Genomic DNA, 25,065 nt, shown 5'->3' on the forward strand with positions numbered 1-25,065 from the left:
CATGTTTTGTACAATGCAATTTAAATGTAAACTGTGACGAGTGGGGTTTGAACCGTGGACCTTTGGCACATGAGACTAACACTGTATTGATCAAGCTATTCAATCCACAGCCTTGGTCAGTGAGAAGGGAGAATCCAACAAAACAAAACAAAACACAAAAGAGGGAATGAATTACATCATACATTGAAAACAACTACTCTCAATAAGCATTTCATTTAACAATTGCATGTTTATTCATTGATACAGTCATGTTGTGTGCAATGCAATTGAGTTGAGGTCTGCATGAGGTGAGATTTGAACCAGCGACCCTCTGGTATCAAGGCAGATGATTAAGCCATTGGGCCAACAGACCCGAACTGATGAAAAGGGAGTTCACACACATGACACACTTTCACGCAAATTGCTCAGAAATAGTGGATTTAAATGTTTTTCAAACTGCTCAAAATTGCAGACAATCTAAGGGCGGAGTTTACTGGTTAACAATTGCACATGTATTCATTGATACAGTCATGTTGTGTGCAATGCAATTATAATGAATTCTACATGACGTGGGATTCGAACCAGGAACCCTGTGGTTTCAAGGCAGATGATTAAGCCATTGGGCCAACAGACCTGTACTAGTGAAAAGGGAGTTTACACACATGACACACTTTCACGCAAATTGCTCAGAAATCCTTGGTTTAAATGTTTTTCAAACTGCTCAATATATTTCGGAATGGAAACTAGTGGAAAATAGTCGATCTACAAGCTCACAACGCGTTGCTATCTAAAAAGGTGTGAGATTGTAGATCGGCTATTTTCACAAGAAAGTATGTCATACATAAAAAAAAACTACTCTCAAAAGCATTTCGTGTTATTGTCTAAACATTGCACATGTCTGAATTAACAGGGTCATGTTTTGTACAATGCAATTTAAATGTGAACTGTAATAAGTGGGATTCGAACCAGGGACCTTTGGCACATGAGACTCACACTCTACTGGTGGAGCTATCCAATACACAGCCTTAGACAGTGAAAAGGGAGAATCCAACAAAACAAAACAAAAGCGCGAATGAAGTACGTCATACATTGAAAAGAACTACTTTCAAGTATTCATTTCTCGTCATCTTTAACAATTGCACATGTATTCATTGATATAGTCATGTTGTGTGCAATGCAATTATAATTAAGTCTACCTGAGGTGGGATTCGAACCGGCTACCCTATGGTTTCAAGGCAGATGATTAAGCGATCAAGCTATTGAACCAACACACCTGAACCTGTGAAAAAGGGCGTCAAACATGTATTTGACACAGTTTCATGCAAATTGCTCAGAAATCCTGGATTTAAATGTTTTTCAAACTGCTCAAAATTGCAGACAATCTAAGGGCAGAGCTTACTGGTCAAAGTGATACATGTGTTCCTCATGAGTCAAGGCACATGTGTAAGCAGGTTTAACGGCTGTCGGCCAAACGAGGCATGACTTTTGCCTGTTTAAAGTTTGCATTTTCAAAAAATTGCTATAGCGCCCCCCTTTGACCAATTGGAGTAAGATTGGTTTCAGTGATACTTGGAAGGACCCTCTACAATATTGCAAAGTGTCAAACAAATGTGAGTCTGCATGTATGTGTTAGGGGCAGATGAATAATTTAAAAAAAGCTGCAATTTTCATTGGCTTATAAAAGCTTAACGTTTTCACTTATGGAAAATCCGCTAAGTTACGTCTGTCGGCATTGGTCCAAAGTTCATGTGTATACAGTTTCGTACAGATTGCTCATAAATCCCAGGAGGAGTAGGCTTTTTACTGCTTTTTACTGCTTTTCATAGAATTCGAAATGGTGGGAGATCTAAAGGTCAGAGGTCAAAAGTCAAACAGTGAAAGTTGTTAGGCATGAGGAGACGCATGTGTGTATCGAAGTTTCATGGCTGTAGGTCGAACAGGGCATGAGCTGTACCTGTTCAAAGTTGGCATGTTCAATTGAGTGCTACAGCGCCACCCTTTGGCCAATGGTTGTGAGTTTCGGGTTTTCGCCGTTTGGCATAGCCCTCTACCATATTGCCGAATTTCATAAGAAGTGACCAGGCGGTTAGGCCAGAACTGGCAAAAACGGCGGAAGAATAATAATAATAATAGTGAAAGTGTAGAGATGTAATAGGGTTCGAAGCCTTACAGGCTCTCGAAACCTAAATATAGCTGCAAGCAGCAATGAGCGGTTTCGAGAATAATGGCAGACTGGCAGACTGGCAGACTGTGACAGAGTGGCAGACTGGCAGACTGGCAGACTGTGACAGAGTGGCAGACTGGCAGACTGTGACAGAGTGGCACACTGGCAGACTGTGACAGACTGTGGCAGACTGGCAGACAGACAGACTGTGGCAGACTGGCAGACAGACAGACAGTGACAGAGTGGCAGACTGGCAGACTGTGACAGAGTGGCAGACTGGCAGACTGGCAGACAGACAGACAGTGACAGAGTGGCAGACTGGCAGACAGACAGACTGTGACAGAGTGGCAGACTGGCAGACAGACAGACAGTGACAGACTGGCAGACTGGCAGACAGACAGACAGTGACAGAGTGGCAGACTGGCAGGCAGACAGACAGACAGAGAGACAGAGAGACAGAGAGACAGAGAGACAGAGAGAGAGAAAGAGAGAGAGGCAGTAAGAGAGAGAGAGAGGCAGTAAGAGAGAGAGAGCGAGAGAGAAGAAGTGAACATGCATTAATTAACAAAGTCATGATTTTTGTTCAGTAAATTATATTTGGACCGGTTAAATTGGGGTTTGAACCAGGGACCGGTAGACAGTGTAAAGGATAAGGATAATTCCAGGTCCGTTCATGAAAGTCCTTGCGGTCTTGTTTCCAATGAGGGCCTGTGAGCAATTACGGGTTAAGAGTCTTGCTCAGGGACAAATTTCATTTCATCGACACATTTGCTGGCCTGGCCTGGAATCGTACCTGGGGCAACCAGGGCCTCTGGCTCCCTAGGTGGGCTCACTAACCACTCAGCTATGGCCACAGTACAGACTGAGCCATTGGATAGACAGAATTGGATTTCATATGTGGTAAGTTATCATACAGCATGGGTTGCTTATTATATACATACAAGCTCATAACGCGTCACATTGTAGATCGGCTGTATGTGGTTACTGTAGGTGTTGTATTAATAATTACATCTGCAAAGTAACAAGTAACTAAAGCTGTCATCTGCTGTAATTGTAGTAGAGTAGAGTAGTAAAGTAAAAGTACCTAAAAATTGTACTGTGCATGTGGCAGGTGTGATTGGTGATGAGTGAGAGCAGGTGAGAGGGGTGGATCCAATCCATGGGAATAGGGGGAATTCCAAATGATGATCACCTCAACGCATTGTTGGGGACAGGGATCGAACCAGCGACCTATGGATTCACAGGCTGCCTCTCTTCTCATTGAGCTAAAGATATGGCCTCCCTGATGGTGTCTGTTGATATCTATAGGTTTTTCCGTCCTATAGGTTCTTCCGGTGTGAGATTGTAGATCAGCTATTTTCACAAGAAAGTATGTCATACATAAAAAACAAGTACTCTCAAAAGCATTTCATGTTATTGTTTAAAAAATGCACATGTCTGAATTAACAGGGTCATGTTTTGTACAATGCAATTTAAATGTAAACTGTGACGAGTGGGGTTTGAACCATGGACCTCTGGCACATGAGACTAACAGTGTATTGATCAAGCTATTCAATGCACAGCCTTAGTTAGTGAAAAAGGAGAATCCAACAAAACAAAAAAAAAGAGGGAATGAAGTACGTCATACATTGAAAATAACTACTCTCAATAAGCATTTCATTTATCAATTGCATGTTTATTCATTGATACAATCATGTTGTGTGCAATGCAATTGAGTTGAAGTCTGCATGACGTGGGATTTGAACCGGCGACTCTGCGGTATCAAGGCAGATGATTAAGCCATTGGGCCAACAGACCTGTACTAGTGAAAAGGGAGTTCACACACATGACACACTTTCACGCAAATTGCTCAGAAATCCTTGGTTTAAATGTTTTTCAAACTGCTCAATATATTTCGGAATGGAAACTACTGGAAAATAGTCGATCTACAAGCTCACAACGCGTTGCTATCTAAAAAGGTGTGAGATTGTAGATCGGCTATTTTCACAAGAAAGTATGTCATACATAAAAAACAACTACTCTCAAAAGCATTTCGTGTTATTGTCTAAACATTGCACATGTCTGAATTAACAGGGTCATGTTTTGTACAATGCAATTTAAATGTGAACTGTAATAAGTGGGATTCGAACCAGGGACCTTTGGCACATGAGACTCACACTCTACTGGTGGAGCTATCCAATACACAGCCTTAGACAGTGAAAAGGGAGAATCCAACAAAACAAAACAAAAGCGCGAATGAAGTACGTCATACATTGAAAATAACTACTTTCAAGTATTCATTTCTCGTCATCTTTAACAATTGCACATGTATTCATTGATATAGTCATGTTGTGTGCAATGCAATTATAATTAAGTCTACCTGAGGTGGGATTCGAACCGGCTACCCTATGGTTTCAAGGCAGATGATTAAGCGATCAAGCTATTGAACCAACACACCTGAACCTGTGAAAAAGGGCCTCAAACATGTATTTGACACAGTTTCATGCAAATTGCTCAGAAATCCTGGATTTAAATGTTTTTCAAACTGCTCAAAATTGCAGACAATCTAAGGGCAGAGCTTACTGGTCAAAGTGATACATGTGTTCCTCATGAGTCAAGGCACATGTGTAAGCAGGTTTAACGGCTGTCGGCCAAACGAGGCATGACTTTTGCCTGTTTAAAGTTTGCATTTTCAAAAAATTGCTATAGCGCCCCCCTTTGACCAATTGGAGTAAGATTGGTTTCAGTGATACTTGGAAGGACCCTCTACAATATTGCAAAGTGTCAAACAAATGTGAGTCTGCATGTATGTGTTAGGGGCAGATGAATAATTTAAAAAAAGCTGCAATTTTCATTGGCTTATAAAAGCTTAACGTTTTCACTTATGGAAAATCCGCTTGGTTACGTCTGTCGGCATTGGTCCAAAGTTCATGTGTATACAGTTTCGTACAGATTGCTCATAAATCCCAGGAGGAGTAGGCTTTTTACTGCTTTTTACTGCTTTTCATAGAATTCGAAATGGTGGGAGATCTAAAGGTCAGAGGTCAAAAGTCAAACAGTGAAAGTTGTTAGGCATGAGGAGACGCATGTGTGTATCGAAATTCATGGCTGTAGGTCGAACAGGGCATGAGCTGTACCTGTTCAAAGTTGGCATTTTCAATTGAGTGCTACAGCGCCACCCTTTGGCCAATGGTTGTGAGTTTCGGGTTTTCGCCGTTTGGCATAGCCCTCTACCATATTGCCGAATTTCATAAGAAGTGACCAGGCGGTTAGGCCAGAACTGGCAAAAACGGCGGAAGAATAATAATAATAGTGAAAGTGTAGAGATGTAATAGCTTTCGAAGCCTGATGGCTCTCGAAACCTAATAATGAATTCTACATGACGTGGGATTCGAACCAGGAACCCTGTGGTTTCAAGGCAGATGATTAAGCCATTGGGCCAACAGACCTGTACTAGTGAAAAGGGAGTTCACACACATGACACACTTTCACGCAAATTGCTCAGAAATCCTTGGTTTAAATGTTTTTCAAACTGCTCAATATATTTCGGAATGGAAACTAGTGGAAAATAGTCGATCTACAAGCTCACAACGCGTTGCTATCTAAAAAGGTGTGAGATTGTAGATCGGCTATTTTCACAAGAAAGTATGTCATACATAAAAAAAAACTACTCTCAAAAGCATTTCGTGTTATTGTCTAAACATTGCACTTGTCTGAATTAACAGGGTCATGTTTTGTACAATGCAATTTAAATGTGAACTGTAATAAGTGGGATTCGAACCAGGGACCTTCGGCACATGAGACTCACACTCTACTGGTGGAGCTATCCAATACACAGCCTTAGACAGTGAAAAGGGAGAATCCAACAAAACAAAACAAAAGCGCGAATGAAGTACGTCATACATTGAAAAGAACTACTTTCAAGTATGCATTTCTCGTCATCTTTAACAATTGCACATGTATTCATTGGTATAGTCATGTTGTGTGCAATGCAATTATAATTAAGTCTACCTGAGGTGGGATTCGAACCGGCTACCCTATGGTTTCAAGGCAGATGATTAAGCGATCAAGCTATTGAACCAACACACCTGAACCTGTGAAAAAGGGCCTCAAACATGTATTTGACACAGTTGCATGCAAATTGCTCAGAAATCCTGGATTTAAATGTTTTTCAAACTGCTCAAAATTGCAGACAATCTAAGGGCAGAGCTTACTGGTCAAAGTGATACATGTGTTCCTCATGAGTCAAGGCACATGTGTAAGCAGGTTTAACGGCTGTCGGCCAAACGAGGCATGACTTTTGCCTGTTTAAAGTTTGCATTTTCAAAAAATTGCTATAGCGCCCCCCTTTGACCAATTGGAGTAAGATTGGTTTCAGTGATACTTGGAAGGACCCTCTACAATATTGCAAAGTGTCAAACAAATGTGAGTCTGCATGTATGTGTTAGGGGCAGATGAATAATTAAAAAAAAGCTGCAATTTTCATTGGCTTATAAAAGCTTAACGTTTTCACTTATGGAAAATCCGCTAAGTTACGTTTGTCGGCATTGGTCCAAAGTTCATGTGTATACAGTTTCGTACAGATTGCTCATAAATCCCAGGAGAAGTGATTTTTTGACTGCTTTTTACTGCTTTTCATAGAATTCGAAATGGTGGGAGATCTAAAGGTCAGAGGTCAAAAGTCAGAGTGTGAAAGTTGTTAGGCATGAGGAGACGCATGTGTGCATCGAAGTTTCATGGCTGTGGGTCAAACAGGGCATGAGTTGTACCTGTTCAAAGTTGGCATATTTCAATTGAGTGCTACAGCGCCACCCTTTGGCCAATGTTTGTGAGTTTCGGGTTTTCGCCGTTTGGCATAGCCCTCTACCATATTGCCGAATTTCATAAAAAGTGACCACGCGGTTAGGCCAGAACTGGCAAAACCGGCGGAAGAATAATAATGAAAGTGTAGAGATGTAATAGGGTTCGAAGCCTTACAGGCTCTCGAAACCTAATAATGAAAGCCAAGGAATGCAATAAGGCTTCGAGCCTATTGGCCTCGAAACCTTAATTAAGGGGAGAAATAATCGACCACACTTTCCACACTTTTTGTGAGGAGTGATTTGACAGATTACACAGTGGTCTCACAGTGATGAGCTGTGGATTTTTGAGCTAGGGGGGCTCTATTTTCTGACGTCACGTGCACGCACACGTGCACACATGTGCACATAGCCGATCAGCTCAGTGCTAGTTGAAATACTGTATTCAACATGTGATTTTTAATGTAATTATATCTCTTATTATTTAGTTGCATTGTTAATTTGTTGTTTTTATTTTTGTTTCAATTAATTAATTATTTGATTTTCCTTTTAGTTTTATATAAAAGCCCTTTACATAGACTCACCCACACATAAGTACTTAAAATAATCAGACAACTTGTCTTTGTCATGCGTGCATGTGGAGCACCCAGAGCCCCCAGCCCACATAGTGCCAGAGCTAAGGGGTCGCCGACCCCCTGAGCGGTTCAGCTCATCCCTGCTCATCCCTGGTGGTCTATGATGATGATGACGAAGATGAAGATCTCATAGTTACAGTTTTTCACAATTGTTAACACACAAAAAGAGAACATTCGGCACAATTTTCACAACCTTAACTTCATGTACTAATCGCTCCACCCAATTTGGCACTACTTCACACTCCCTTATTTGCATTATACTCTGACTTTCCTTCTTTACACTCTGATGTTAATTACATTATCACCTTGTTGTCCAAACACTACACACAATGTTCAGTTGTTGCTCACACTTCTCACATAAAATCTCAAAGCATCAATCTACAACACACCTTGTTGTCCAAACACTACACACATGTTCAGTTGTTGCACACACTTCTCACGTAAAATCTCAAAGCATCAACCTACAACACACAAATAGTCAAATCTCTAAACATTCAGGTCTGGTGAGCAATTTGCACCACCGGTGCTCCAGTGCGTGAGTGGTTCCAGGTTCCATTTTTCCGTTCTGTACCTTCGACCTTATTCTCCTTTCCTGAATCCCATTGAGTAGTTCTTTTGAGCTTGGAGATGGAAGGTAAATGAACGGAACCCACAGAGCCGGGTCCCACTTCTCCAGGCCATGGAGGAGGCTTGTGGCGACGTCACTGTTAGGGTGTGAATCTTCTGCTATCTCACGATTTGATTCCGATTGTTGGGGTCACGATTCCGATTATTTTCAGTTTTTTTCAAAACAAACGATTCTCGATTAGTAAAATATGTTTTTTTCCAATTCAAAATCGAAAAATGTCATTATACAAAAATCGTGAAAATCGATTGCAGCCCTAGTCACTGTTGAGGTCTGTCAGGGCTTCATGTGCCACTCGAGGCGTTTCTTCCAACGCTGCTTGGACAGGGAGAACATTGCCTATGATGTGGATGGCACTCTGGCCAGAAATGAACCGGAGGCATGATGCCTAAATCATGTAGAGAAATAAAAATGTTTTGGCTGCATATTTATGTTTTGTTTTATGTTTCACTATGAAAAAAGTCATTTTACAAAATAAATTGTCAATGTCATTCATATGGTGTGTTCCATTTATATGATTGTGTTTTCAATTTTGCCCTGCAGTGTCCTGTAAATGTTTGGTAGTGTGCAGCACATGCTTAGTTGTGTGTACTCAATGAATGGTATGTGTGTGTCATTTGAAAATATGGCTGTGTGTACCAAATGAAAACACAAGTTCCATTTTGTGAACAGTTAAAAGATTTGATGGCAAAGAGTCATCTTCCAAAGGGAGTGTAGGGTTTAGCATTTTGTGTGTGAGGTTTGCAGTTTTGTGTGTGCAGTTTTGAGATGTGAGATATGATTTTGAGATGTGAGATATGATGAGATATGATGTGCCTCTCTCTCTCGCAGGGAGAAGTGTTAAGAAAGTCTTTCCTTGTGCGTTACTTTGGAAATCAAAGGCTTCATTTCAAACCAGACGTTGGGAGTAGGAACAGCTCATCAAGAGGTTTCATCAAGCCATCACCTGAAGGTAGATACTGACACACACACACACACACACACACACACACACACACACACAGAAACCAGTGTTGCCATGTCTGCTTATTATAAGCGACTTTGGGCTTGTTTTTCTGTAAAGTTGCTTGTAAATAATGGTCGTTGCCGGTTGCGTTTGCTTATTTGGGCTTGCTTCCTGATGTTGTTTAAACCAGTGGTTCTCAAACATTTTCAAATCAAGGACCCCCAAATTAATATGTATATATTTGTCCACGGACCCCCCCATCTGAACATATTTTGTGCCAGGGACCCCCATACCATATTTGTGTTGTTAAAATGTTTCAAGCGGGACATTGTGTGACACTCAAATACAATACGTGCAAGACTCCGCACATAGTTCTATGTTTAATGGTCTTTAAGGAAAGTTGCCTATCAGTTCCAATAACCAACATGCTAGACCAGTGATTCTCAACCTATACAGAGGCTGCCTGGTAATCAGAAGGGCACCAATTTGCCTCCTGGCTTCCTGTCATGGTCCGCTCCTCTGGCCGTGTACTCTGTCGTTATCATCTGGACCTTCCTGCCCTTTTTGGGCTTGGACTTATTAGGCCTGTTCTGTTGTGTTGTTCTTCTGTATGTTTCTGTTATTTTGAAGTCATGTTGCAGTCCTTGTTTCTGTGTTTCTGGGTTTTGCTTTACACTCTTGTACCTTATTTTGTAGTATTGTTCTGTGTCTCCCTGTCTGCTTAGTTGTTGTTGACCGTCTTGTCTCCTCTACCTCTCCTGTGCCCCTCCCCCCTCCGCTTTGCCTGTTCTCTAGTTTGCACTGCAACTGACTCGTTACCCAGCTGAGCCTCCTCAGCTTAATGACTCTGTAGCCTAGTTAGCCGGCTTCAGGTGGCAATCCTGTGTTTTATCTTTAATCCATTGCCACAGCGTGAGCTCCTCGTTTGTACTTCTGTTAACTCTGCTCCCCGTGCCGTGTGCCTTACACTTTCCCCTCGTGTTCGAGGGTTGCCTTGTTTGTTTATTATTTGTTATTTACCCGTTTTCAAAGTAAAGCTACCGTTTCAACAAACCTCCGTGTCCTCTCTGCGCTTGGGTCCTCTGCCTGCACCACACTGTGACACTTCCATGTCGAAGTGTCTCTGAGCAAGACGATTGACCCCCAATCTGGGCACCACCTCCTTTTTTGTGTAGAAACAGGAACTTGGTTTGGCTCCTCCCCTCTCTCAGTCCACTTCCTCTCGGGTGCTTCTGTGTTTATTCCTACAGCACTGCATGTTTAGGCCAGTGGTGCTGTCTCTGTCTTGAGATTACTTAACCCCAAACTGTAGATCGTCTATTTTCACTATTTCGTTACCATCTTTGTTCCATTTCATGAAAAAATAACGGCTTTTGGACATAATGAGGTTTCTACCCGTCAGCGACCTTATATGATGCATATTACTCTTTCACAGGAGAGTCAGTCAGTACTAGGATGGAGATTCAGTGTCACCTGGATAAATGTGGGGCATCAGAGCTGGTTGTTGACCTAATCGTCAACACCAAGAACGACCGTGTGTTTGAAGAGAGCATCATTCTGGGCAGTGCCTTGCTCATGGGTGGAAACACACTAATACAGGTACACCGATAACTCAACTAACTGATGGTAGAGTATGTTTATACAATATAATTTATACAATCTGTATGGTAGAGTACAGTATGTTAATACAATATAACGTATATAATCTGTATGGTAGAGTATGTTAATACAATATAACTTATACAATTGGGGTGGTTGTATTGTGTCCCTGCTCTTCTATTTAGACATTTAAATTGTGTAAAAGGTCATGTCTCACATCTGACACAAAATGTTGACCTGATGGTCAATATTCAATTTATCCCCTGAGCAAACAGGCAAGCTCTATTAGCTCAATGGTTAAATTCCAGCACACAGCTTTAATATGTATTTGGCCACGGACCCCCATCTGAAAAGGTATTGTGCCATACTCCGCTTCGAGGTCTCGCTATGGGAGAGCGCCCTCTAGCGCGAACACAGAAGCATTTTCTTGATGTACTTCCAGACAAGGTCCCTTCTGGCTGGATTCTGATTCGCTCCCCTGGGCGAAGGTACAGCCCTCCGCCTATATAGTCAGGGGGCGGATCTTCATTCAGTCCTTTCGTTCCTCTTCTCGTCTGGAAGCAGAACGTTTTACCTCAGTTCACTGCTCGACGATGCTAGCATGCACAAGCTACTTCACAGAGCGACGGACCACACGGGTGTGGTTTGGCCCCGTCCAGAGGAAAGGACCACACCACAGATCTGCTACTTTTGATGCTTTTGTGTGATGCTGTACTATGATCAAGTAGGGCGTTCATTTACGGAAAAACACAAAAAGTTCAAATATGGAGATATGAGGTTGTACAGGTTTCTGCCCGACAGAGACAATATATACATACCTTGCTGCTTATCAGAAATGGACATTCTAAAATAAAATGTAAAGATATTTTAAAATATATTTTAATGAGCGGAAATGAGGAACGGATGACAGCTTCCGTTCTCGCCGCTTTCAGGAGGTGTAGTTCCAGACTCTATATAACCTTGAGAGATGTTCTTTTTTTTTTTTATATATATTTATTTTGGGCTTTATATGCTTTATTATAGATAGGACAGTAGGCTGACAGGAAATGGATAGAGAGATGGGGAGTGACACGCAGCAAAGGCCGTCGGGATCGGGACTCGAACCCGCAACGCGCTGTCAGGCTAGATTTTAGCCTAGGTGCCCAGACCGCTACGCCAGCGGTCCAGGCCACTCAGAGATTATGGAATAGTTGTCTGGCTACTGTGCAAGACTACCTAAATACCTAAAAACTGTAACCCACACATTCAGAAGTTGTTTCTGACGGGCGTTTTGTCACCCTCCCACCCACAAAGAACTCCTTCTACAGCCAGCTGCACCAGCAGAAGAAGTCGGAGCGGTTTTTCAAGGTGTTCTATGAGCGCATGCTTCTGGCCCAGCAGGAGGTCCGATCCACTGTGTCTGTTGACATGTTTGAGGTCAGCAGCAGGAAAAGGGACGACGACAGCGACACCGCTGGCATCAGGGTCAGGAAAGGTACGGTTAATGATCCACTATCAGGTACATAATATGTCTCTGCTGTCGGGCAGAAACCAAAATATTAACTTTTCAAGAAATGAAAAAAAAAAACACAATACTGCCTCATCAAAGTTGGTATGGTGACTTAATACAGTAAGTACATTGTCAGATACTTGAATGTGTCCTTATATTATCATCACTTTACACAAATACAGCTCAACTCAATCAATGGTGGACAAACCACCTAACTCCACAAGTTGGAGTTAGGTGGTTTGACCGACAGTTTGAGGAGTTAGGAGGTTTAGTCAGAAGTGCTTTTTTAATACTTTTCATTGGTTCAATATGTGTAAAACCCACACGCAGACGTGAAGGGTGTTCAATAGCAGTGATATATATATAGGCCTATATATATTTTTAAAAGGTTTCTGCCCGACAGCGACGATGTGCATTTGCTTCTTGCCGCTTTTTCTCCCCAATTAAGTCATTATGGCAATTGATTCCTAACCACACACATTTGTGTGTAGTACTGACTTGCCTACCAGGGAGGAGCCCCCACCGGGAGCACTTAGGGCCCTCGTCCTACTCCTCCCGCCCAACACTCCCTGCTGACAGTCTCCGCCCCCAGCCCATAGGATTACGTGCAGTTAATCCTAATTCACAATTCTCACCCTCCCCGCCCGGCTTCCCTCCCTCCCTCGAACACGGGCCGATTACAAATTGTAATTGTAGTTATAAGCACTGATAGATAATATGTTCACAACATTCATAAGGCTTTATAACAATAATCAATCATAATGCATTATAAAGCATTTTATGGTTCATAAGCTTACCATTTCTGTCCCGATAAACTCGGAGATGGGTAGAGGTGGATGAAAGTGAGAGAATGTTAGTAGCCTATAAGTACCTATCAGCCATTGCTGTGCTCGTGTCATCTGCATTATAATTATTAAATAATGTTAATGACAGGGTAGTCAGACACAGCCAAGAGGTTCAAACATGACATTGGCTGGTGCTCCGCTCCAAAAGTTTAACTATAGTGTACTCGACGCACCCAGGAAGCCAAACATTGCTAGACGCCGAGTGTGTTGAAACACTATGCTTGTCGTTGGGAAGAGGAGAACTCCTGTGCATCTTTACCCTAGAAATGCATGGTGGAAAGGCAGTTTGGAAGTGTTATTGCTCAGTCAGTGGCAGATACAGAACCTGTCTAATGGCTAGGCCTATACAAATCTGGATGGCCTTAGTTTTCTTTTAAGTTTAGCTATTATAAGGGCCGGTGTATGATGTTAACATGACCATTTATTTTTTACGCCAATTGTAAATGTAAGAGCCATAGTCCAGTGGGGATGATTGCTGCCCTGTACAATGCAATGTGGAGTAGTAGTAAAGTACTATCTGTGATCTTTGCAGATCTTTGTGATCCTGACCTCTTAGAAAATATAATGTTCCCTGTGCCTGAGGTCACATGTGAGAGTCCACATCACATGGCTAGATGATCTGTTTTTTATATTCTAAAAGCCTACTCAACATATAGCTGCCCTCTGTAACGGGACATTCAAATACTCACTTATTACCCTGTCTGCAGCTATTCCTGTTTCCCAACAAAATAACTCATAAAAATGGGCACATTTTTATGAAACTCTATGGAAATGATCCATAGGCTCCCCCGAAGAGGTGATTAACTTTTGGGGTGAAAATGGCAAAGTTGCAATGAAGGTTGAGACCAAAATTGCATATTCATTACTCAGGAATGGAGTTGCGTAGATGCGAGATGTCTGTTATTTATAAATGATATTATCATTAAAAGCAGATCGACAAGCTCACAACAGTTGTCAATCTGCTATTTTCAGCGAAAAGCTTTCCCCACAATAACAAAAAGAAAAACCTGAAAATACACTAGTATATAACCCTGAGGGACTCCGGTCAACCACATGGGGTATAAGTGGTTAAAGAAAAGCTTGGCACTCATTGTGTCTGTCCAGTGTGCCCTATAGGGAAGGACTCAGGGCTTCATGTGAAGGAACACATGTTGGAGGAGGTCTCTGTAGAAACAGACAGCTGCCACACCGCCACCAGCATCATGAAGCCCATCCTGCGCTACCTGCAGCTACTCTGTGAGAACCACAACTCACACCTGCAGGTAAAACCTTAAATAACCTAACATCTTGGTTTTCTTTAGGTTAAAGCGCTATATCCTGATAGAAATCATCGCAGTGTTTGTTCAGTAACAGGGGTCTCCCTGTCTCTCCAGCTTTTTACATTTTAGGTACTGTAAGTGACACAATTTCTGCCAATCAGAAAAGAGTACCCATTTATCAGCTTCATTTTTATTCCAATTCCAATTTTGTCTGCTCATGTATTTGTCTCTTCCAATTATTTATTAATTTAAAATCTGTATAATCTGTACGACTGAGTTCTCTATCCTGATTGGATGAAATTGGTATCCCGACTTGAAAATTACTTTTTGGTAACACATTATAACACTTGCTATAGATGTTTATAATTATGCATAACAACTTATAACAAGTGTTATAAAGTATTATAACTTATAATAAGTGCTGGTCATAATGCATTATAAACTCAGTGGAACATAACATTCTGGGGCGGCCATGGCTGAGTGGTTAGTGAGCCCGCCTAGGGAGCCAGAGGCCCTGGTTGCCCCAGGTTCGATTCTAGGCCAGGTCAGCATATGTGTCGATGAAATGAAATTTGTCCCTGAGCAAGACTCTTAACCCCTAATTGCTCACAGGTTCTCATTGGAAACAAGACCGCAAGGACTTTCATGAACAACCTGTTAAAAGGAATTATCCTAACACCCGTTATAAATGTATGTAATTATGCATAACAACTTCTAACAATATTAGTCAGTTATAACAAAATTATAACTGACTAAGTTAAGGTAGTTATAATGTGCTGTTCCACTGAGTTTATAATGCATGATGACCAGCACCTATAATACATTATAAACGTTGTAATAAGTTGTCATCCATAATTATAAAAATGTATAAGAAATGTTATAATGCCTACAGCTATGCCTATAAGTGCATTACAATGCGTTATACATGTGATTATAATGCATTATAGACGCAACCTTTAAGGAAAGTGTTACCGAATAGTCTGTTTAATAAAGAGCTGGACAGACAGGGAGACTCCTGTTACTGAACAAACACTCTATAGCAGCGGTGTCAAACTCGCGGCCCGCGGGCGTTTTGCGGCCCACGGAAAGGTCCGTGGCGGCCCAGGAAATACTTTTAAAAATAGTAAATTGATACTACATCTAACAGACAGAGTCGCATTTTGCACTCACTTGCTGTGCGCGGCCAAGCAGCTCTCCCCCACACGCTGCTACTTGGCTGAGTACCTCTGATGGCCCTGCCATTGTCTCCCCAGCTGTGGAATGTTGTGGCTGATTGGCTCGTTAAGAGTCTATTCAACTACTAGTCGAGTAGTAATGGCTATAGGCTACTCTCTGATCCTCACACAGGAGTCAGCACAGCACGGACATGTATTCTCTCTCTCTCTCTCTCTCTCACTCACACACACACACACACACACACACACACACACACACACACACACACACACACACACACACACACACACACACACACACACACACACACACACACACACACACACACACACACACACACACACACACACACACACACACACACAGTGCAGTGCAGTGTTATGAAAACTGAGTTTGTTCAAGCAAAGAGATGTCAGGTGTCTGGGAGCAGCAAGTGATTTAGATGAATTTTCATGCTGGCTACACCATGTAAATTTGATATTTTTGAAAATATAATAATGGTAATAGCCTAGGTAGTTTAAATGTATCAAAGCTGCTTCTTTTATTTCTCAGGAGCTTGCCCAGTGAAATCCTCATCAGTATTAATTGAACTCAGAGCGTATTTAAATTCAATCTGGGAAAGCATCTGTGTCATTTTAAGATTTATTTGGCTATTCAAAAATAGCAGATATACAAGCTCATAGTGCGGCACTATGAGCTTGTAGATCTGCTATTTTTGTAAATGTAAATAATTAAAGTAGCTAATCTTCATAAAACATTTTTTAAAGTGATATACTGTAGATAGCAGTGACTGAGATGTAGTGGAGTAGAAAGTTCTGGAAATTGGAAATACTCTAGTAACTTGAGTAAATGTAATTAGTTACATAACACCACTGTTCTATAAATGTAATTATCTAACCACCCACACACATTACCAGGTATTGTTTAACTTCAAATTTAATTATTCTACTTAAAATGGTTTATAATAATTATAATAATAATAATAATAATAATAATAAGGGTAATTATTATTATTATTATTATTACCCTTATTATTATTATTATTATTGTTTTATTCTGATAGTATTCATTGCTATAGAGTCTATAGCAATGAATACTATCAGAATATACTGTAGAGCTATTTAACACTTATTTTAACCAAATAAAATCACTTACCCTACCTTTAAATATATATATATATATATATATATATATATATATATATATATATATATATATATATATATATATATATATATATATATATATATACAGTATATTGAACATAAAATGGTGCATTTGTATAGCACATTTATCCAAACTGTTTTACTATGTGCACTTTCACACTTTGAGCAGCAGCTTCTCTAGCTCCTGGAACTCTTGAAGAGAACACATTCAACCCCTTGTTTGTGCCAAATCTGGGTTGGACGTGATCAGTGGAGCAGTGGTTGTGATTCTGGACTTCATTTACATTTTTGAAGTACTTTGACAGGTACATGGGTATCTTAACGTTGTGGTGTATCTTGTAGACCAGGCCCATTGCAAGTTGCTGTACTCTGTCCTCAACCCTGAGCCATCCGACCCTAGCAAAGTGAGCAGGGGTTAGATGAGTTGTAGGTTTAAGGCCAAGAAGTAGCCTTACCAGTTTGTTTTGGGATGTCTGGAGCCTTGTTTTTAAGGCCTGAGTGGTGGTGTTGTTCCATGAGGTGCATGCATTGTCAAACTGACCTTGTATTAGAGCATGCTGAAAACAGCGAGTGTGTGCGGTACAGTTCAGCTGAGCTTTTGCTGTGACACATGAATTGTCTTTTTAATGCTGTTTTTAATGTTGCTGCTTTTAATACAGTTGTTATTGCAAAGTTTGTATGTTGTGTTAAGTGTATTTGTATTTATTCTGCCATGACCGGGACCTGGCTAACAAATTGTGTTCTGTATGGAATGACAATAATGCTCCTTGATACTGGAACGCACCAACTTGCTCCTCAGCAGCAGTTAAGGGAACCAGGAACCTTCTGATTCCCATGCAGGACTCACCTAACCCTATGGTCTTTATGCTAGAGTGGGATGGATCAGGGTAGAGGACAGAGTACAGCTACTTGCAATGGGCCTGGTTTTCAAGATACCCAAGGGACCAGTGTCCATATTATACCTGTCAAACTACTTCAAAAGACTGAGAAATGCCCACGGGCACAACACCAGAGGGAGCTCCACTTACTGTATCTCATTCCCCCCAGATTCAGCACAAACATGGGGATGAATTCATTCTACTGTTATGCCACCAAAATGAGGTGCAGGCAGACATTAAGGCTAAAAGGATAACTTGGGGGACTTTTTTCCATTGTGGTCCTACAGTATGCATTCAATTCATCAACATAGAATAACAAAAATAACACAATAATACATATCATCAACACATACAAAACACTATATGTACAAAGGAAAAAAAGGAAAATGTTGGCAGGGAATGACGCCTCCTTTCTATGGGAGAATTGTATTTACCTCCCCTTGTGGTCTCCTGATAAATGGTTTGTCGGGCCTGTTTTGAAAGAAGCCAGTGATCCACATTTTTTAAGGGATGATGGGCATGATGATGATCAGGGCATTCCACATGTTGGTGGTAGAGTAGTAGCATGAACATTTAGTATTGTTTGGACCACAATGGAAACAAGCCCCCAGGGCTTTTTGTGTTATCATTTTAGCACAGTGGCGTTCAACCCTTTTCAAGGTCCATTATTTATTGGGTATTTGAGCCACGGACCACCGTTTGATGAGATTTAGGGCGGATTCACACTATGGTCCCGGGTGCGCACCCTGGACCACTTGGCTGATGTTGTGATAGTGTGAACGTTGCGTATCGTTCCCCGAAACAGATAACCGTACCGTACCCGAAACCACCTCCGGAGGTAGTCTCGGATCCGGATCATGCGTACTCGGCTACGGAACGATGCAATGTGAATCCATCCGTACCAACAGAAGGAAGTGGACTGCTAATCATATCATTTATATATTTTTATAAAGACACATTATTTTAGCTGGGTTATACCTACTCATAGTTCTACTTGAATGTTGACAAGAAATAATAATCCCGCTAGTGTTTGAGTACCGCGAGCCGTGAAAAAACATAAACAAAAAACACATGTGTAGCGAACGTCTATATAAGGATAAATATACTAAGGATTAGTCTGTGACGTCACTGCTAAAATACCAAGGATGCGTCCGTGACGCCAATATAATATTAACAGAGGCGACACTGCTTTGGTTGTGTATTGTTGATCTGTTGTTATTATAACTCAAGACAACGTCAGGAACACAGTCAAACTTTATTATTCACTCTAGAGTGACTTTTCTTCTGTGAATGACATTCGCTCTCCCAAAGCCCCATAGTCCTCAGCGCCCCCATGAGGCACATTACCATTACTGTTAAATGAAATGGTCTCGAGTCTTGGCCAGTGTGGATGCTGGCCAGCTGGGAGAAGCCAAGCGTACTCGGGAACGGTTTGATTCTAACGGACCCAGTCTGAATCCGCCCTTAGACTCTCAGACCCAAAACTTAGAATATTGTCTTACCGTTGGATACGATCTTGTCCACAATTCCATCCATGCTGTATTGATGTGATACCAATAGGAGAGAGAACAGGCAAACGTTGATCAAAATAATAATTCAGTAATTAAGTAATGCAGATGTTTAACGATAATTTAACACTTGAGAGTGTAAAATGAAACCAAATGGACCCGTAGAAGTACATTTGGTTTCATCTCTCAAGAGTTAAAGATCTAAGGGTCCATTTGCCATTTGGTTACCAACTCTCCATCATTTAGCTGGGGACCTCCTGGAACCGTCTTTGGTGGTCCCCGGACCACTGGTTGAGAACCACTGTTTTAGCATGATTGTATAACTGTACCTCTGTACTTTTTGCAAACTGTTAATAAAGTATTCAATCAATCAATCAATCAATCAATCAATCAATCTTGTTTCACATTTCTTTTCTGTTCTGAATCCAGAACCTTCTGCGCACCCAGAGCAACAAGACCAACTACAACTTGGTTTTTGAGACTCTCCAGTTCCTGGACTGTGTGTGTGGCAGCACCACTGGAGGCCTGGGTCTGCTGGGTCTCTACATCAATGAGAACAATGTGGACCTGGTCCTCCAGACCCTCGAGAGCCTCACAGAGTACTGCCAGGGACCCTGCTATGACAACCAGGTAGGAAGCCCCGCCCCCCCAATAAATCTAACCCTAACCCCTAAAACTAATCTCTAAATGCCAGTTTTCACCATAAAACAAGCATTTCTCTAGTGAGGACCTTGAAAGTGGTCCTCACAAGAGAATCACACACACAGCTCTGGCTCTTCTGATATGACGTATGTTAAGCTATGAGCTTGTAGGTCTGCTATTTTTGAAAAATCTTGAAAATGTGCGCAAATCTTTGAATATATATATTTTTTTAAAGCGAACATTTGTAAAAAATAATTTCTTCCAGGGACCCCCCCCCCCCTAGAAGCAAAGATTTGAGTTAAATATATGCATTCAAAGATTTGCACTTAACTTTCAAGATTTTTCAAAAATAGCAGACCTACAAGCTCGTACACGCTATGAGCTTGTAGAACTGCTATTTTTGTATAGCCAAAGTATCTGATGGTGTGAAAAATCAGTGATGGCCCCCTCTTTTAGTCCTGTATAGTGAAGCATGAGTCCAACGGCATCAACATCATCATAGCGCTGGTCCTCAAGGACATCAACCCCCTGGGGGAGCATCGCTTGGACCTGGTGATGGAGCTCAAGGTGAGCAATGAGCGTGTCCTGTCTGTCTGTCTGTCTGTCTGTCTGTCTGTCTGTCTGTCTGTCTGTCTGAGAGCCTCTTGCATGATGCTCAATATGAAGCACTAGCCTGGTAAACCCTCCCTCCGGAAATCTCATTTGTAATTTATTTCAGGAGTGAGTCTGGCATGATCGCCCATTCTGCAATTTGGGCTGTGGGCTGGAGTTGGGCGGGAGTAATACCGTTGACTGACAACCCCTTCAGCCAATCAGCAGTGTCCCACTTCAGCCAGTGCATTTTTACCACCTCCAGACTAATGTGACGCAACGGGACTTTTGAGACGGCCATGCCCAATACGGATACATGCGAGTCACTGCCCGCCCCTGCCGGTTCTCAAAATACGTATTTTTGATAACTTCTCAGATTTTTGGTGTTTGTAAAAAGACTGCTTTCCATAAGCTTGTAAAAGTTGACCCTCCTTCGGTCTGGGGTGGTCATAGCTGAATGGGTAGAGAGTCCCCCTGAAAAACTTAAAGGAGGAGTTCACCCAAAAAAATATTTATTTTCTATCAATTGCACACCCCATGAAGCCTTGAATACATGGATATATTTGTTTTTTGTCGCAATAATTTGATGCCCGGGGTAGGAGACACAAAGATTCTACTTTGTGTCTCCTACCGGATACATTAGCCGGTAGGTAGTGATAACTGCCATTAAGCTACAAGATTGGAAGGGTTATCATACCAAAATATAAACTAGAGACATGTAGGAAGACAAAAATACAAAAACTTTACGGTCACCTTAGGTGGTACCAAAAAGTGTTGAATATCAGTGTTGGCCCCTGGACTAACAGGTGGGCCTTGAGATTGTGACTCGGTAATTGGTGTGTCTTGGGCACCTACTGTAAAATGATTTAAAACATAATTATTATGGTTATGTATGGGAATAATATGACTTGTCTTTACTCGGAAAGTAGTATTAGGTATTTCCTCTCAATGAAACAATTAGTCTCAGCTTAATAGATCAATGTGTCTCGTAGAACAACGCATCCAAGCTGTTGCTGGCCATCATGGATGGTCGCCATGACAGCGAGAGCGCAGAGAGGATACTGTACAAGATGAGACCCAGTGAACTGGTAAGTGCTGACGCAGCACACACACACATACAGCCACCATGCGCTGTCTGAAAAGAGTGTGCTTTCAGTTGAACTGCAGAGCAGTGGTAGAAAGTACATTTACTTAAGTACTATACTTAAGTAAAATGTTGAGGTATTTGTACTTTACTTGAGTATTTCCAATTTCCAATACTTTTACTTCTACTCCACTACATCTCAGAGGCAAATATTGTACTTTTACTCCACTACAATTATTTGAAAACTTTAGTTACAAGTTACTTTTCAGATATAAACTATAATATTGTAAAACATACATTAACCACTTTAGCCCTATTTTATACATAGGCTATTTTAGTACTTTTACTTTTGGTACTTTAAGTATATTTTGATGCGAATACTTTTGTACCTTTACTCAAGTCAATTTTGAATTCTGGACTTTTACTTGTAACAGAGTACTTCTACATTGCAGTATTGGTACTTTTAGTTAAGTAAAGCATTTGAGTACTTTTTCCACCACTGCTGCAGAGCCTCTCTGTGTTAACAGGTGGATGTGGTGAAGGTGCTGTACGCTCAGGGAGGTGTGGGAGACCAGATCGAACCCAGAGACGTTGGACATAACATCTACATTCTGGGCCACCAGGTAGAAGGAGTTTCCTATTAAATGAGACATAATGCTTAATGCTTAGTAACCTTAGCATCTTAAACCATGTCCAGTATATAGAGAACGTATACTGACTAAACACTGTAAGAAGTCACACAGTGCAGGGGCTTGAAGGGGTGTGTGTGTGTGTGTGTGTGTGTGTGTGTGTGTGTGTGTGTGTGTGTGTGTGTGTGTGTGTGTGTGTGTGTGCGTGTGCGTGTGTGCGTGTGCGTGCGCATGTGTAATGGCAAACATGATAATCACAACAATTTTGCGTGCTATTGGAATCACAGATTTTAACGTGATTGATTGATGATTGATTATTGATGATAATTTTTGGTGTCAAATGTTGTCATAATTGATGTTCTCATAATTGTCTTAATATCTTTGTTGCCCGTAGCTTTATCGATGCCATATTGTATGCTGCATTCACAGTAGCAGTGACAAAGTGTCAGGCTAGAAACCACTTTCAATGGAAGCCAAATCTATCTTTCCATTTACAGAATTAGTCAGATGTTTTCAATCACACAAATAAACAAGGTTTGCCAATATTATTAGCATAAAGGTAAATCTTTAAGAAAAAACATTCGAGGGTTTCTGGACAATATTTGTCCATAAATGTGCTGTTAACACATTGTGTGCCAAAAACGGTCCGGACCGTTTTTGAGAATCCATGCGTCATGTGCCATAAACGGTCCGGACCGTTTTTGACCCATTTTTTTTTTTATACGCGGGGCGCTCTAACGAAACTTTGGGATCATCCAAGGAGTCTCTGAGAAGGAGAGGCCGGCTGTGGATCCATGTTAAAAATCCTTCTGGTCGGCCGCTCCAATGTTAACTCCTTGACTAAAAGCTTAATATCTCCATTTCTTTTTAACGTGGTGGAAGTGAGCCGTTTTCGAGGATCGCGTTAGAAATATTATTGTTCCAGGCGCTAGTCGGGACCCTCCGCAGTCTCACACGCACGCTTTGTTTACATCGCGTTGGGGCTTCTACAGCACGAAACGTATGAACGTAAGTGAATAGAAGAATAGCAGGGGGCGGCCATAGCTGAGTGGTTAGTGATCCCGCCTAGGGAGCCAGAGGCCCTGGTTGCCGCAGGTACGATTCCCGGCCAGGACAGCATATGAGTCGATGAAATGAAATTTGTCCCTGAGCAAGATTCTTAACCCCTAATTGCTCACAGGTTCTCATTGGAAACAAGACCGCAAGGACTTTCATGAACGACCTGTTAAAAGGAATTATCCATATCCTTATCTTGGCACTGAACGTACAATATTTTAATAAACCTCTGGCACCCGATGTGTTAATTGAGTTCCAATAATAAATAAACATATATTTGCATAAATCAAGCATATTAGTCCACACCCATGTTAATAAGAGTATTTATGACTTTAAGGTACAAGTTGAACAGATAATGAAATTAAACAATTAAATATGAAAAATCATGCGATTAATCGTGATTAAACATTTGAACAGCACAGTCCACTCCATGGTGATAACCTGTGCCCTGCTCCCTTCCTAGCTGGCCAAACACAATAAGATTCTGAAGCAGAGCCTGAAGCCAGCCGCAGGGTCTGGACCAGGGGCGGGGCCACGTCACCAAGAAGAGGATGCTCTTCGTTACTATGCCAACTACACTGGTCAGATAGAGGTAGGTCTTGGTGTCATCATGTGTCTGTATGTGAACCATCCACCAGACTGTTGTGAGTGTCATTATTTCTATTTCATGCATCAAATCGCCGCTGTCGGGCAGAAACCTCTTATCTCCATATTCTAACTCAGGGGTCTTCAACAGGGGGTCCGGGACCCCTAGGGGGTCCTCAGTGTTACTACAGGGGGTCCGCCAAATCTTTGTGTGATAGGATTTTTTTTTTACCTTAACCACTTGAACCCTAGCATCCCTTTTCTGAGGAGGACTTTAGCCAATAATAGCAGATCTACAAGCTCACAACGCCTCGCGCTGCGAGGCGTTGTGAGCTTGTAGATCGGCTATTTTTGGCAAAGAGGTATAGAGGGGAAAAAAAGAAGACCAAGTAAAGAAAAAAAGGTGAATCTGAAACACAATTTTATACAATATAGAGGGGGTCCCTGCTTCAACTCTCTCTCAGCTAGGGGTCCTTGGCCTGAAAACGTTGAAGACCCCTGTTCTAACTTTTTGTGTTTGTTTCGTAAATTAACGTCCTGCTTGATCATACTACAGCGTCACACAAGTATCAAAAAGTAGCAGATCTGCGAGCTCGAAACGCGGCTACTTTAAATATATATCTTTTTGAATTCTGAAAAGTGACAGTTTAGTTTAGGACGTATGAGGTTTCCACCCGAAATGACACTTATAGCTGCGATTGATACCAAATTTTTGGATCTGATGCTGATCTCGATTTTGAACAGCGATTACTGACGTTTTGACCTATACTTTTGTATTAAAAAAAGCAATACAAAATCTATATTCGAATATTTAACTTTTAAAGGACAACGTCACCGATTTTCAACCTGTCTTTATATAATTGGTCCTGATAAAATGGTACAATTTTTTTCTACTGTGTCTCAGAGGAGGGCTATGGACAGTTCAGAGTCCCGTTTACCAGTGACATCATCAATGGGGAATCCAAGCTAATAGAAACTGCAGGCTTTCTATTCCTGGAAAGTTTCAGTGCAATAAAAGAAGCCATTGTTCTCGTGTTAATAAAAATCTAAAAAAAAAAAGTGAAATCTTGTTGGAAAACAAATCATGCCTAACGATGATGTCACTGGTAGACGGGTTTCTGGACTGTCCACAGCCCTCCTATGAGACACAGACCAAGTAGAAAAAAATGGTACCATTTTATCATGAGTATTAGTGAGGACCAATTATATGAAGATAGGTTGAAAATCGGTGAAGTCGTCCTTTAAGCAAACAAACATACATACAAATAAACACAAATAACTTTTTTACATGTAATACATAACATTAGTAATAACATTGAGTATAATATTAAACGTCAATATGTGAATGGACCATTTAGCTTATATTATAATAAAAAGAATAATAATAACCTACAAGCTCACAATGCACCACATTGCAACATGTTTTCAGCT

At 41.3% G+C, this 25,065-nt stretch overlaps 1 protein-coding gene across 1 annotated transcript in view; it reads left to right on the plus strand.

The window, feature by feature from the left end:
• Positions 1 to 25,065, plus strand: part of LOC311055770 (inositol 1,4,5-trisphosphate-gated calcium channel ITPR2-like) — a 110,739-nt gene that overhangs the window by 70,163 nt on the left and 15,511 nt on the right. The window contains exons 36-44 of the mRNA XM_084072036.1: positions 9,013 to 9,133; positions 10,563 to 10,726; positions 12,020 to 12,200; positions 14,165 to 14,322; positions 19,477 to 19,677; positions 20,146 to 20,256; positions 21,273 to 21,368; positions 21,892 to 21,987; positions 23,513 to 23,641. Of these exons, the coding sequence (XP_083928162.1) occupies positions 9,013 to 9,133; positions 10,563 to 10,726; positions 12,020 to 12,200; positions 14,165 to 14,322; positions 19,477 to 19,677; positions 20,146 to 20,256; positions 21,273 to 21,368; positions 21,892 to 21,987; positions 23,513 to 23,641 (1,257 nt within the window). The remainder of the gene's footprint in view (positions 1 to 9,012; positions 9,134 to 10,562; positions 10,727 to 12,019; positions 12,201 to 14,164; positions 14,323 to 19,476; positions 19,678 to 20,145; positions 20,257 to 21,272; positions 21,369 to 21,891; positions 21,988 to 23,512; positions 23,642 to 25,065) is intronic.

This window comes from Gymnoscopelus microlampas, assembly GCF_963454915.1.
Source record: "Gymnoscopelus microlampas genome assembly, chromosome: 11".
NCBI lineage: Eukaryota > Metazoa > Chordata > Actinopteri > Myctophiformes > Myctophidae > Gymnoscopelus > Gymnoscopelus microlampas.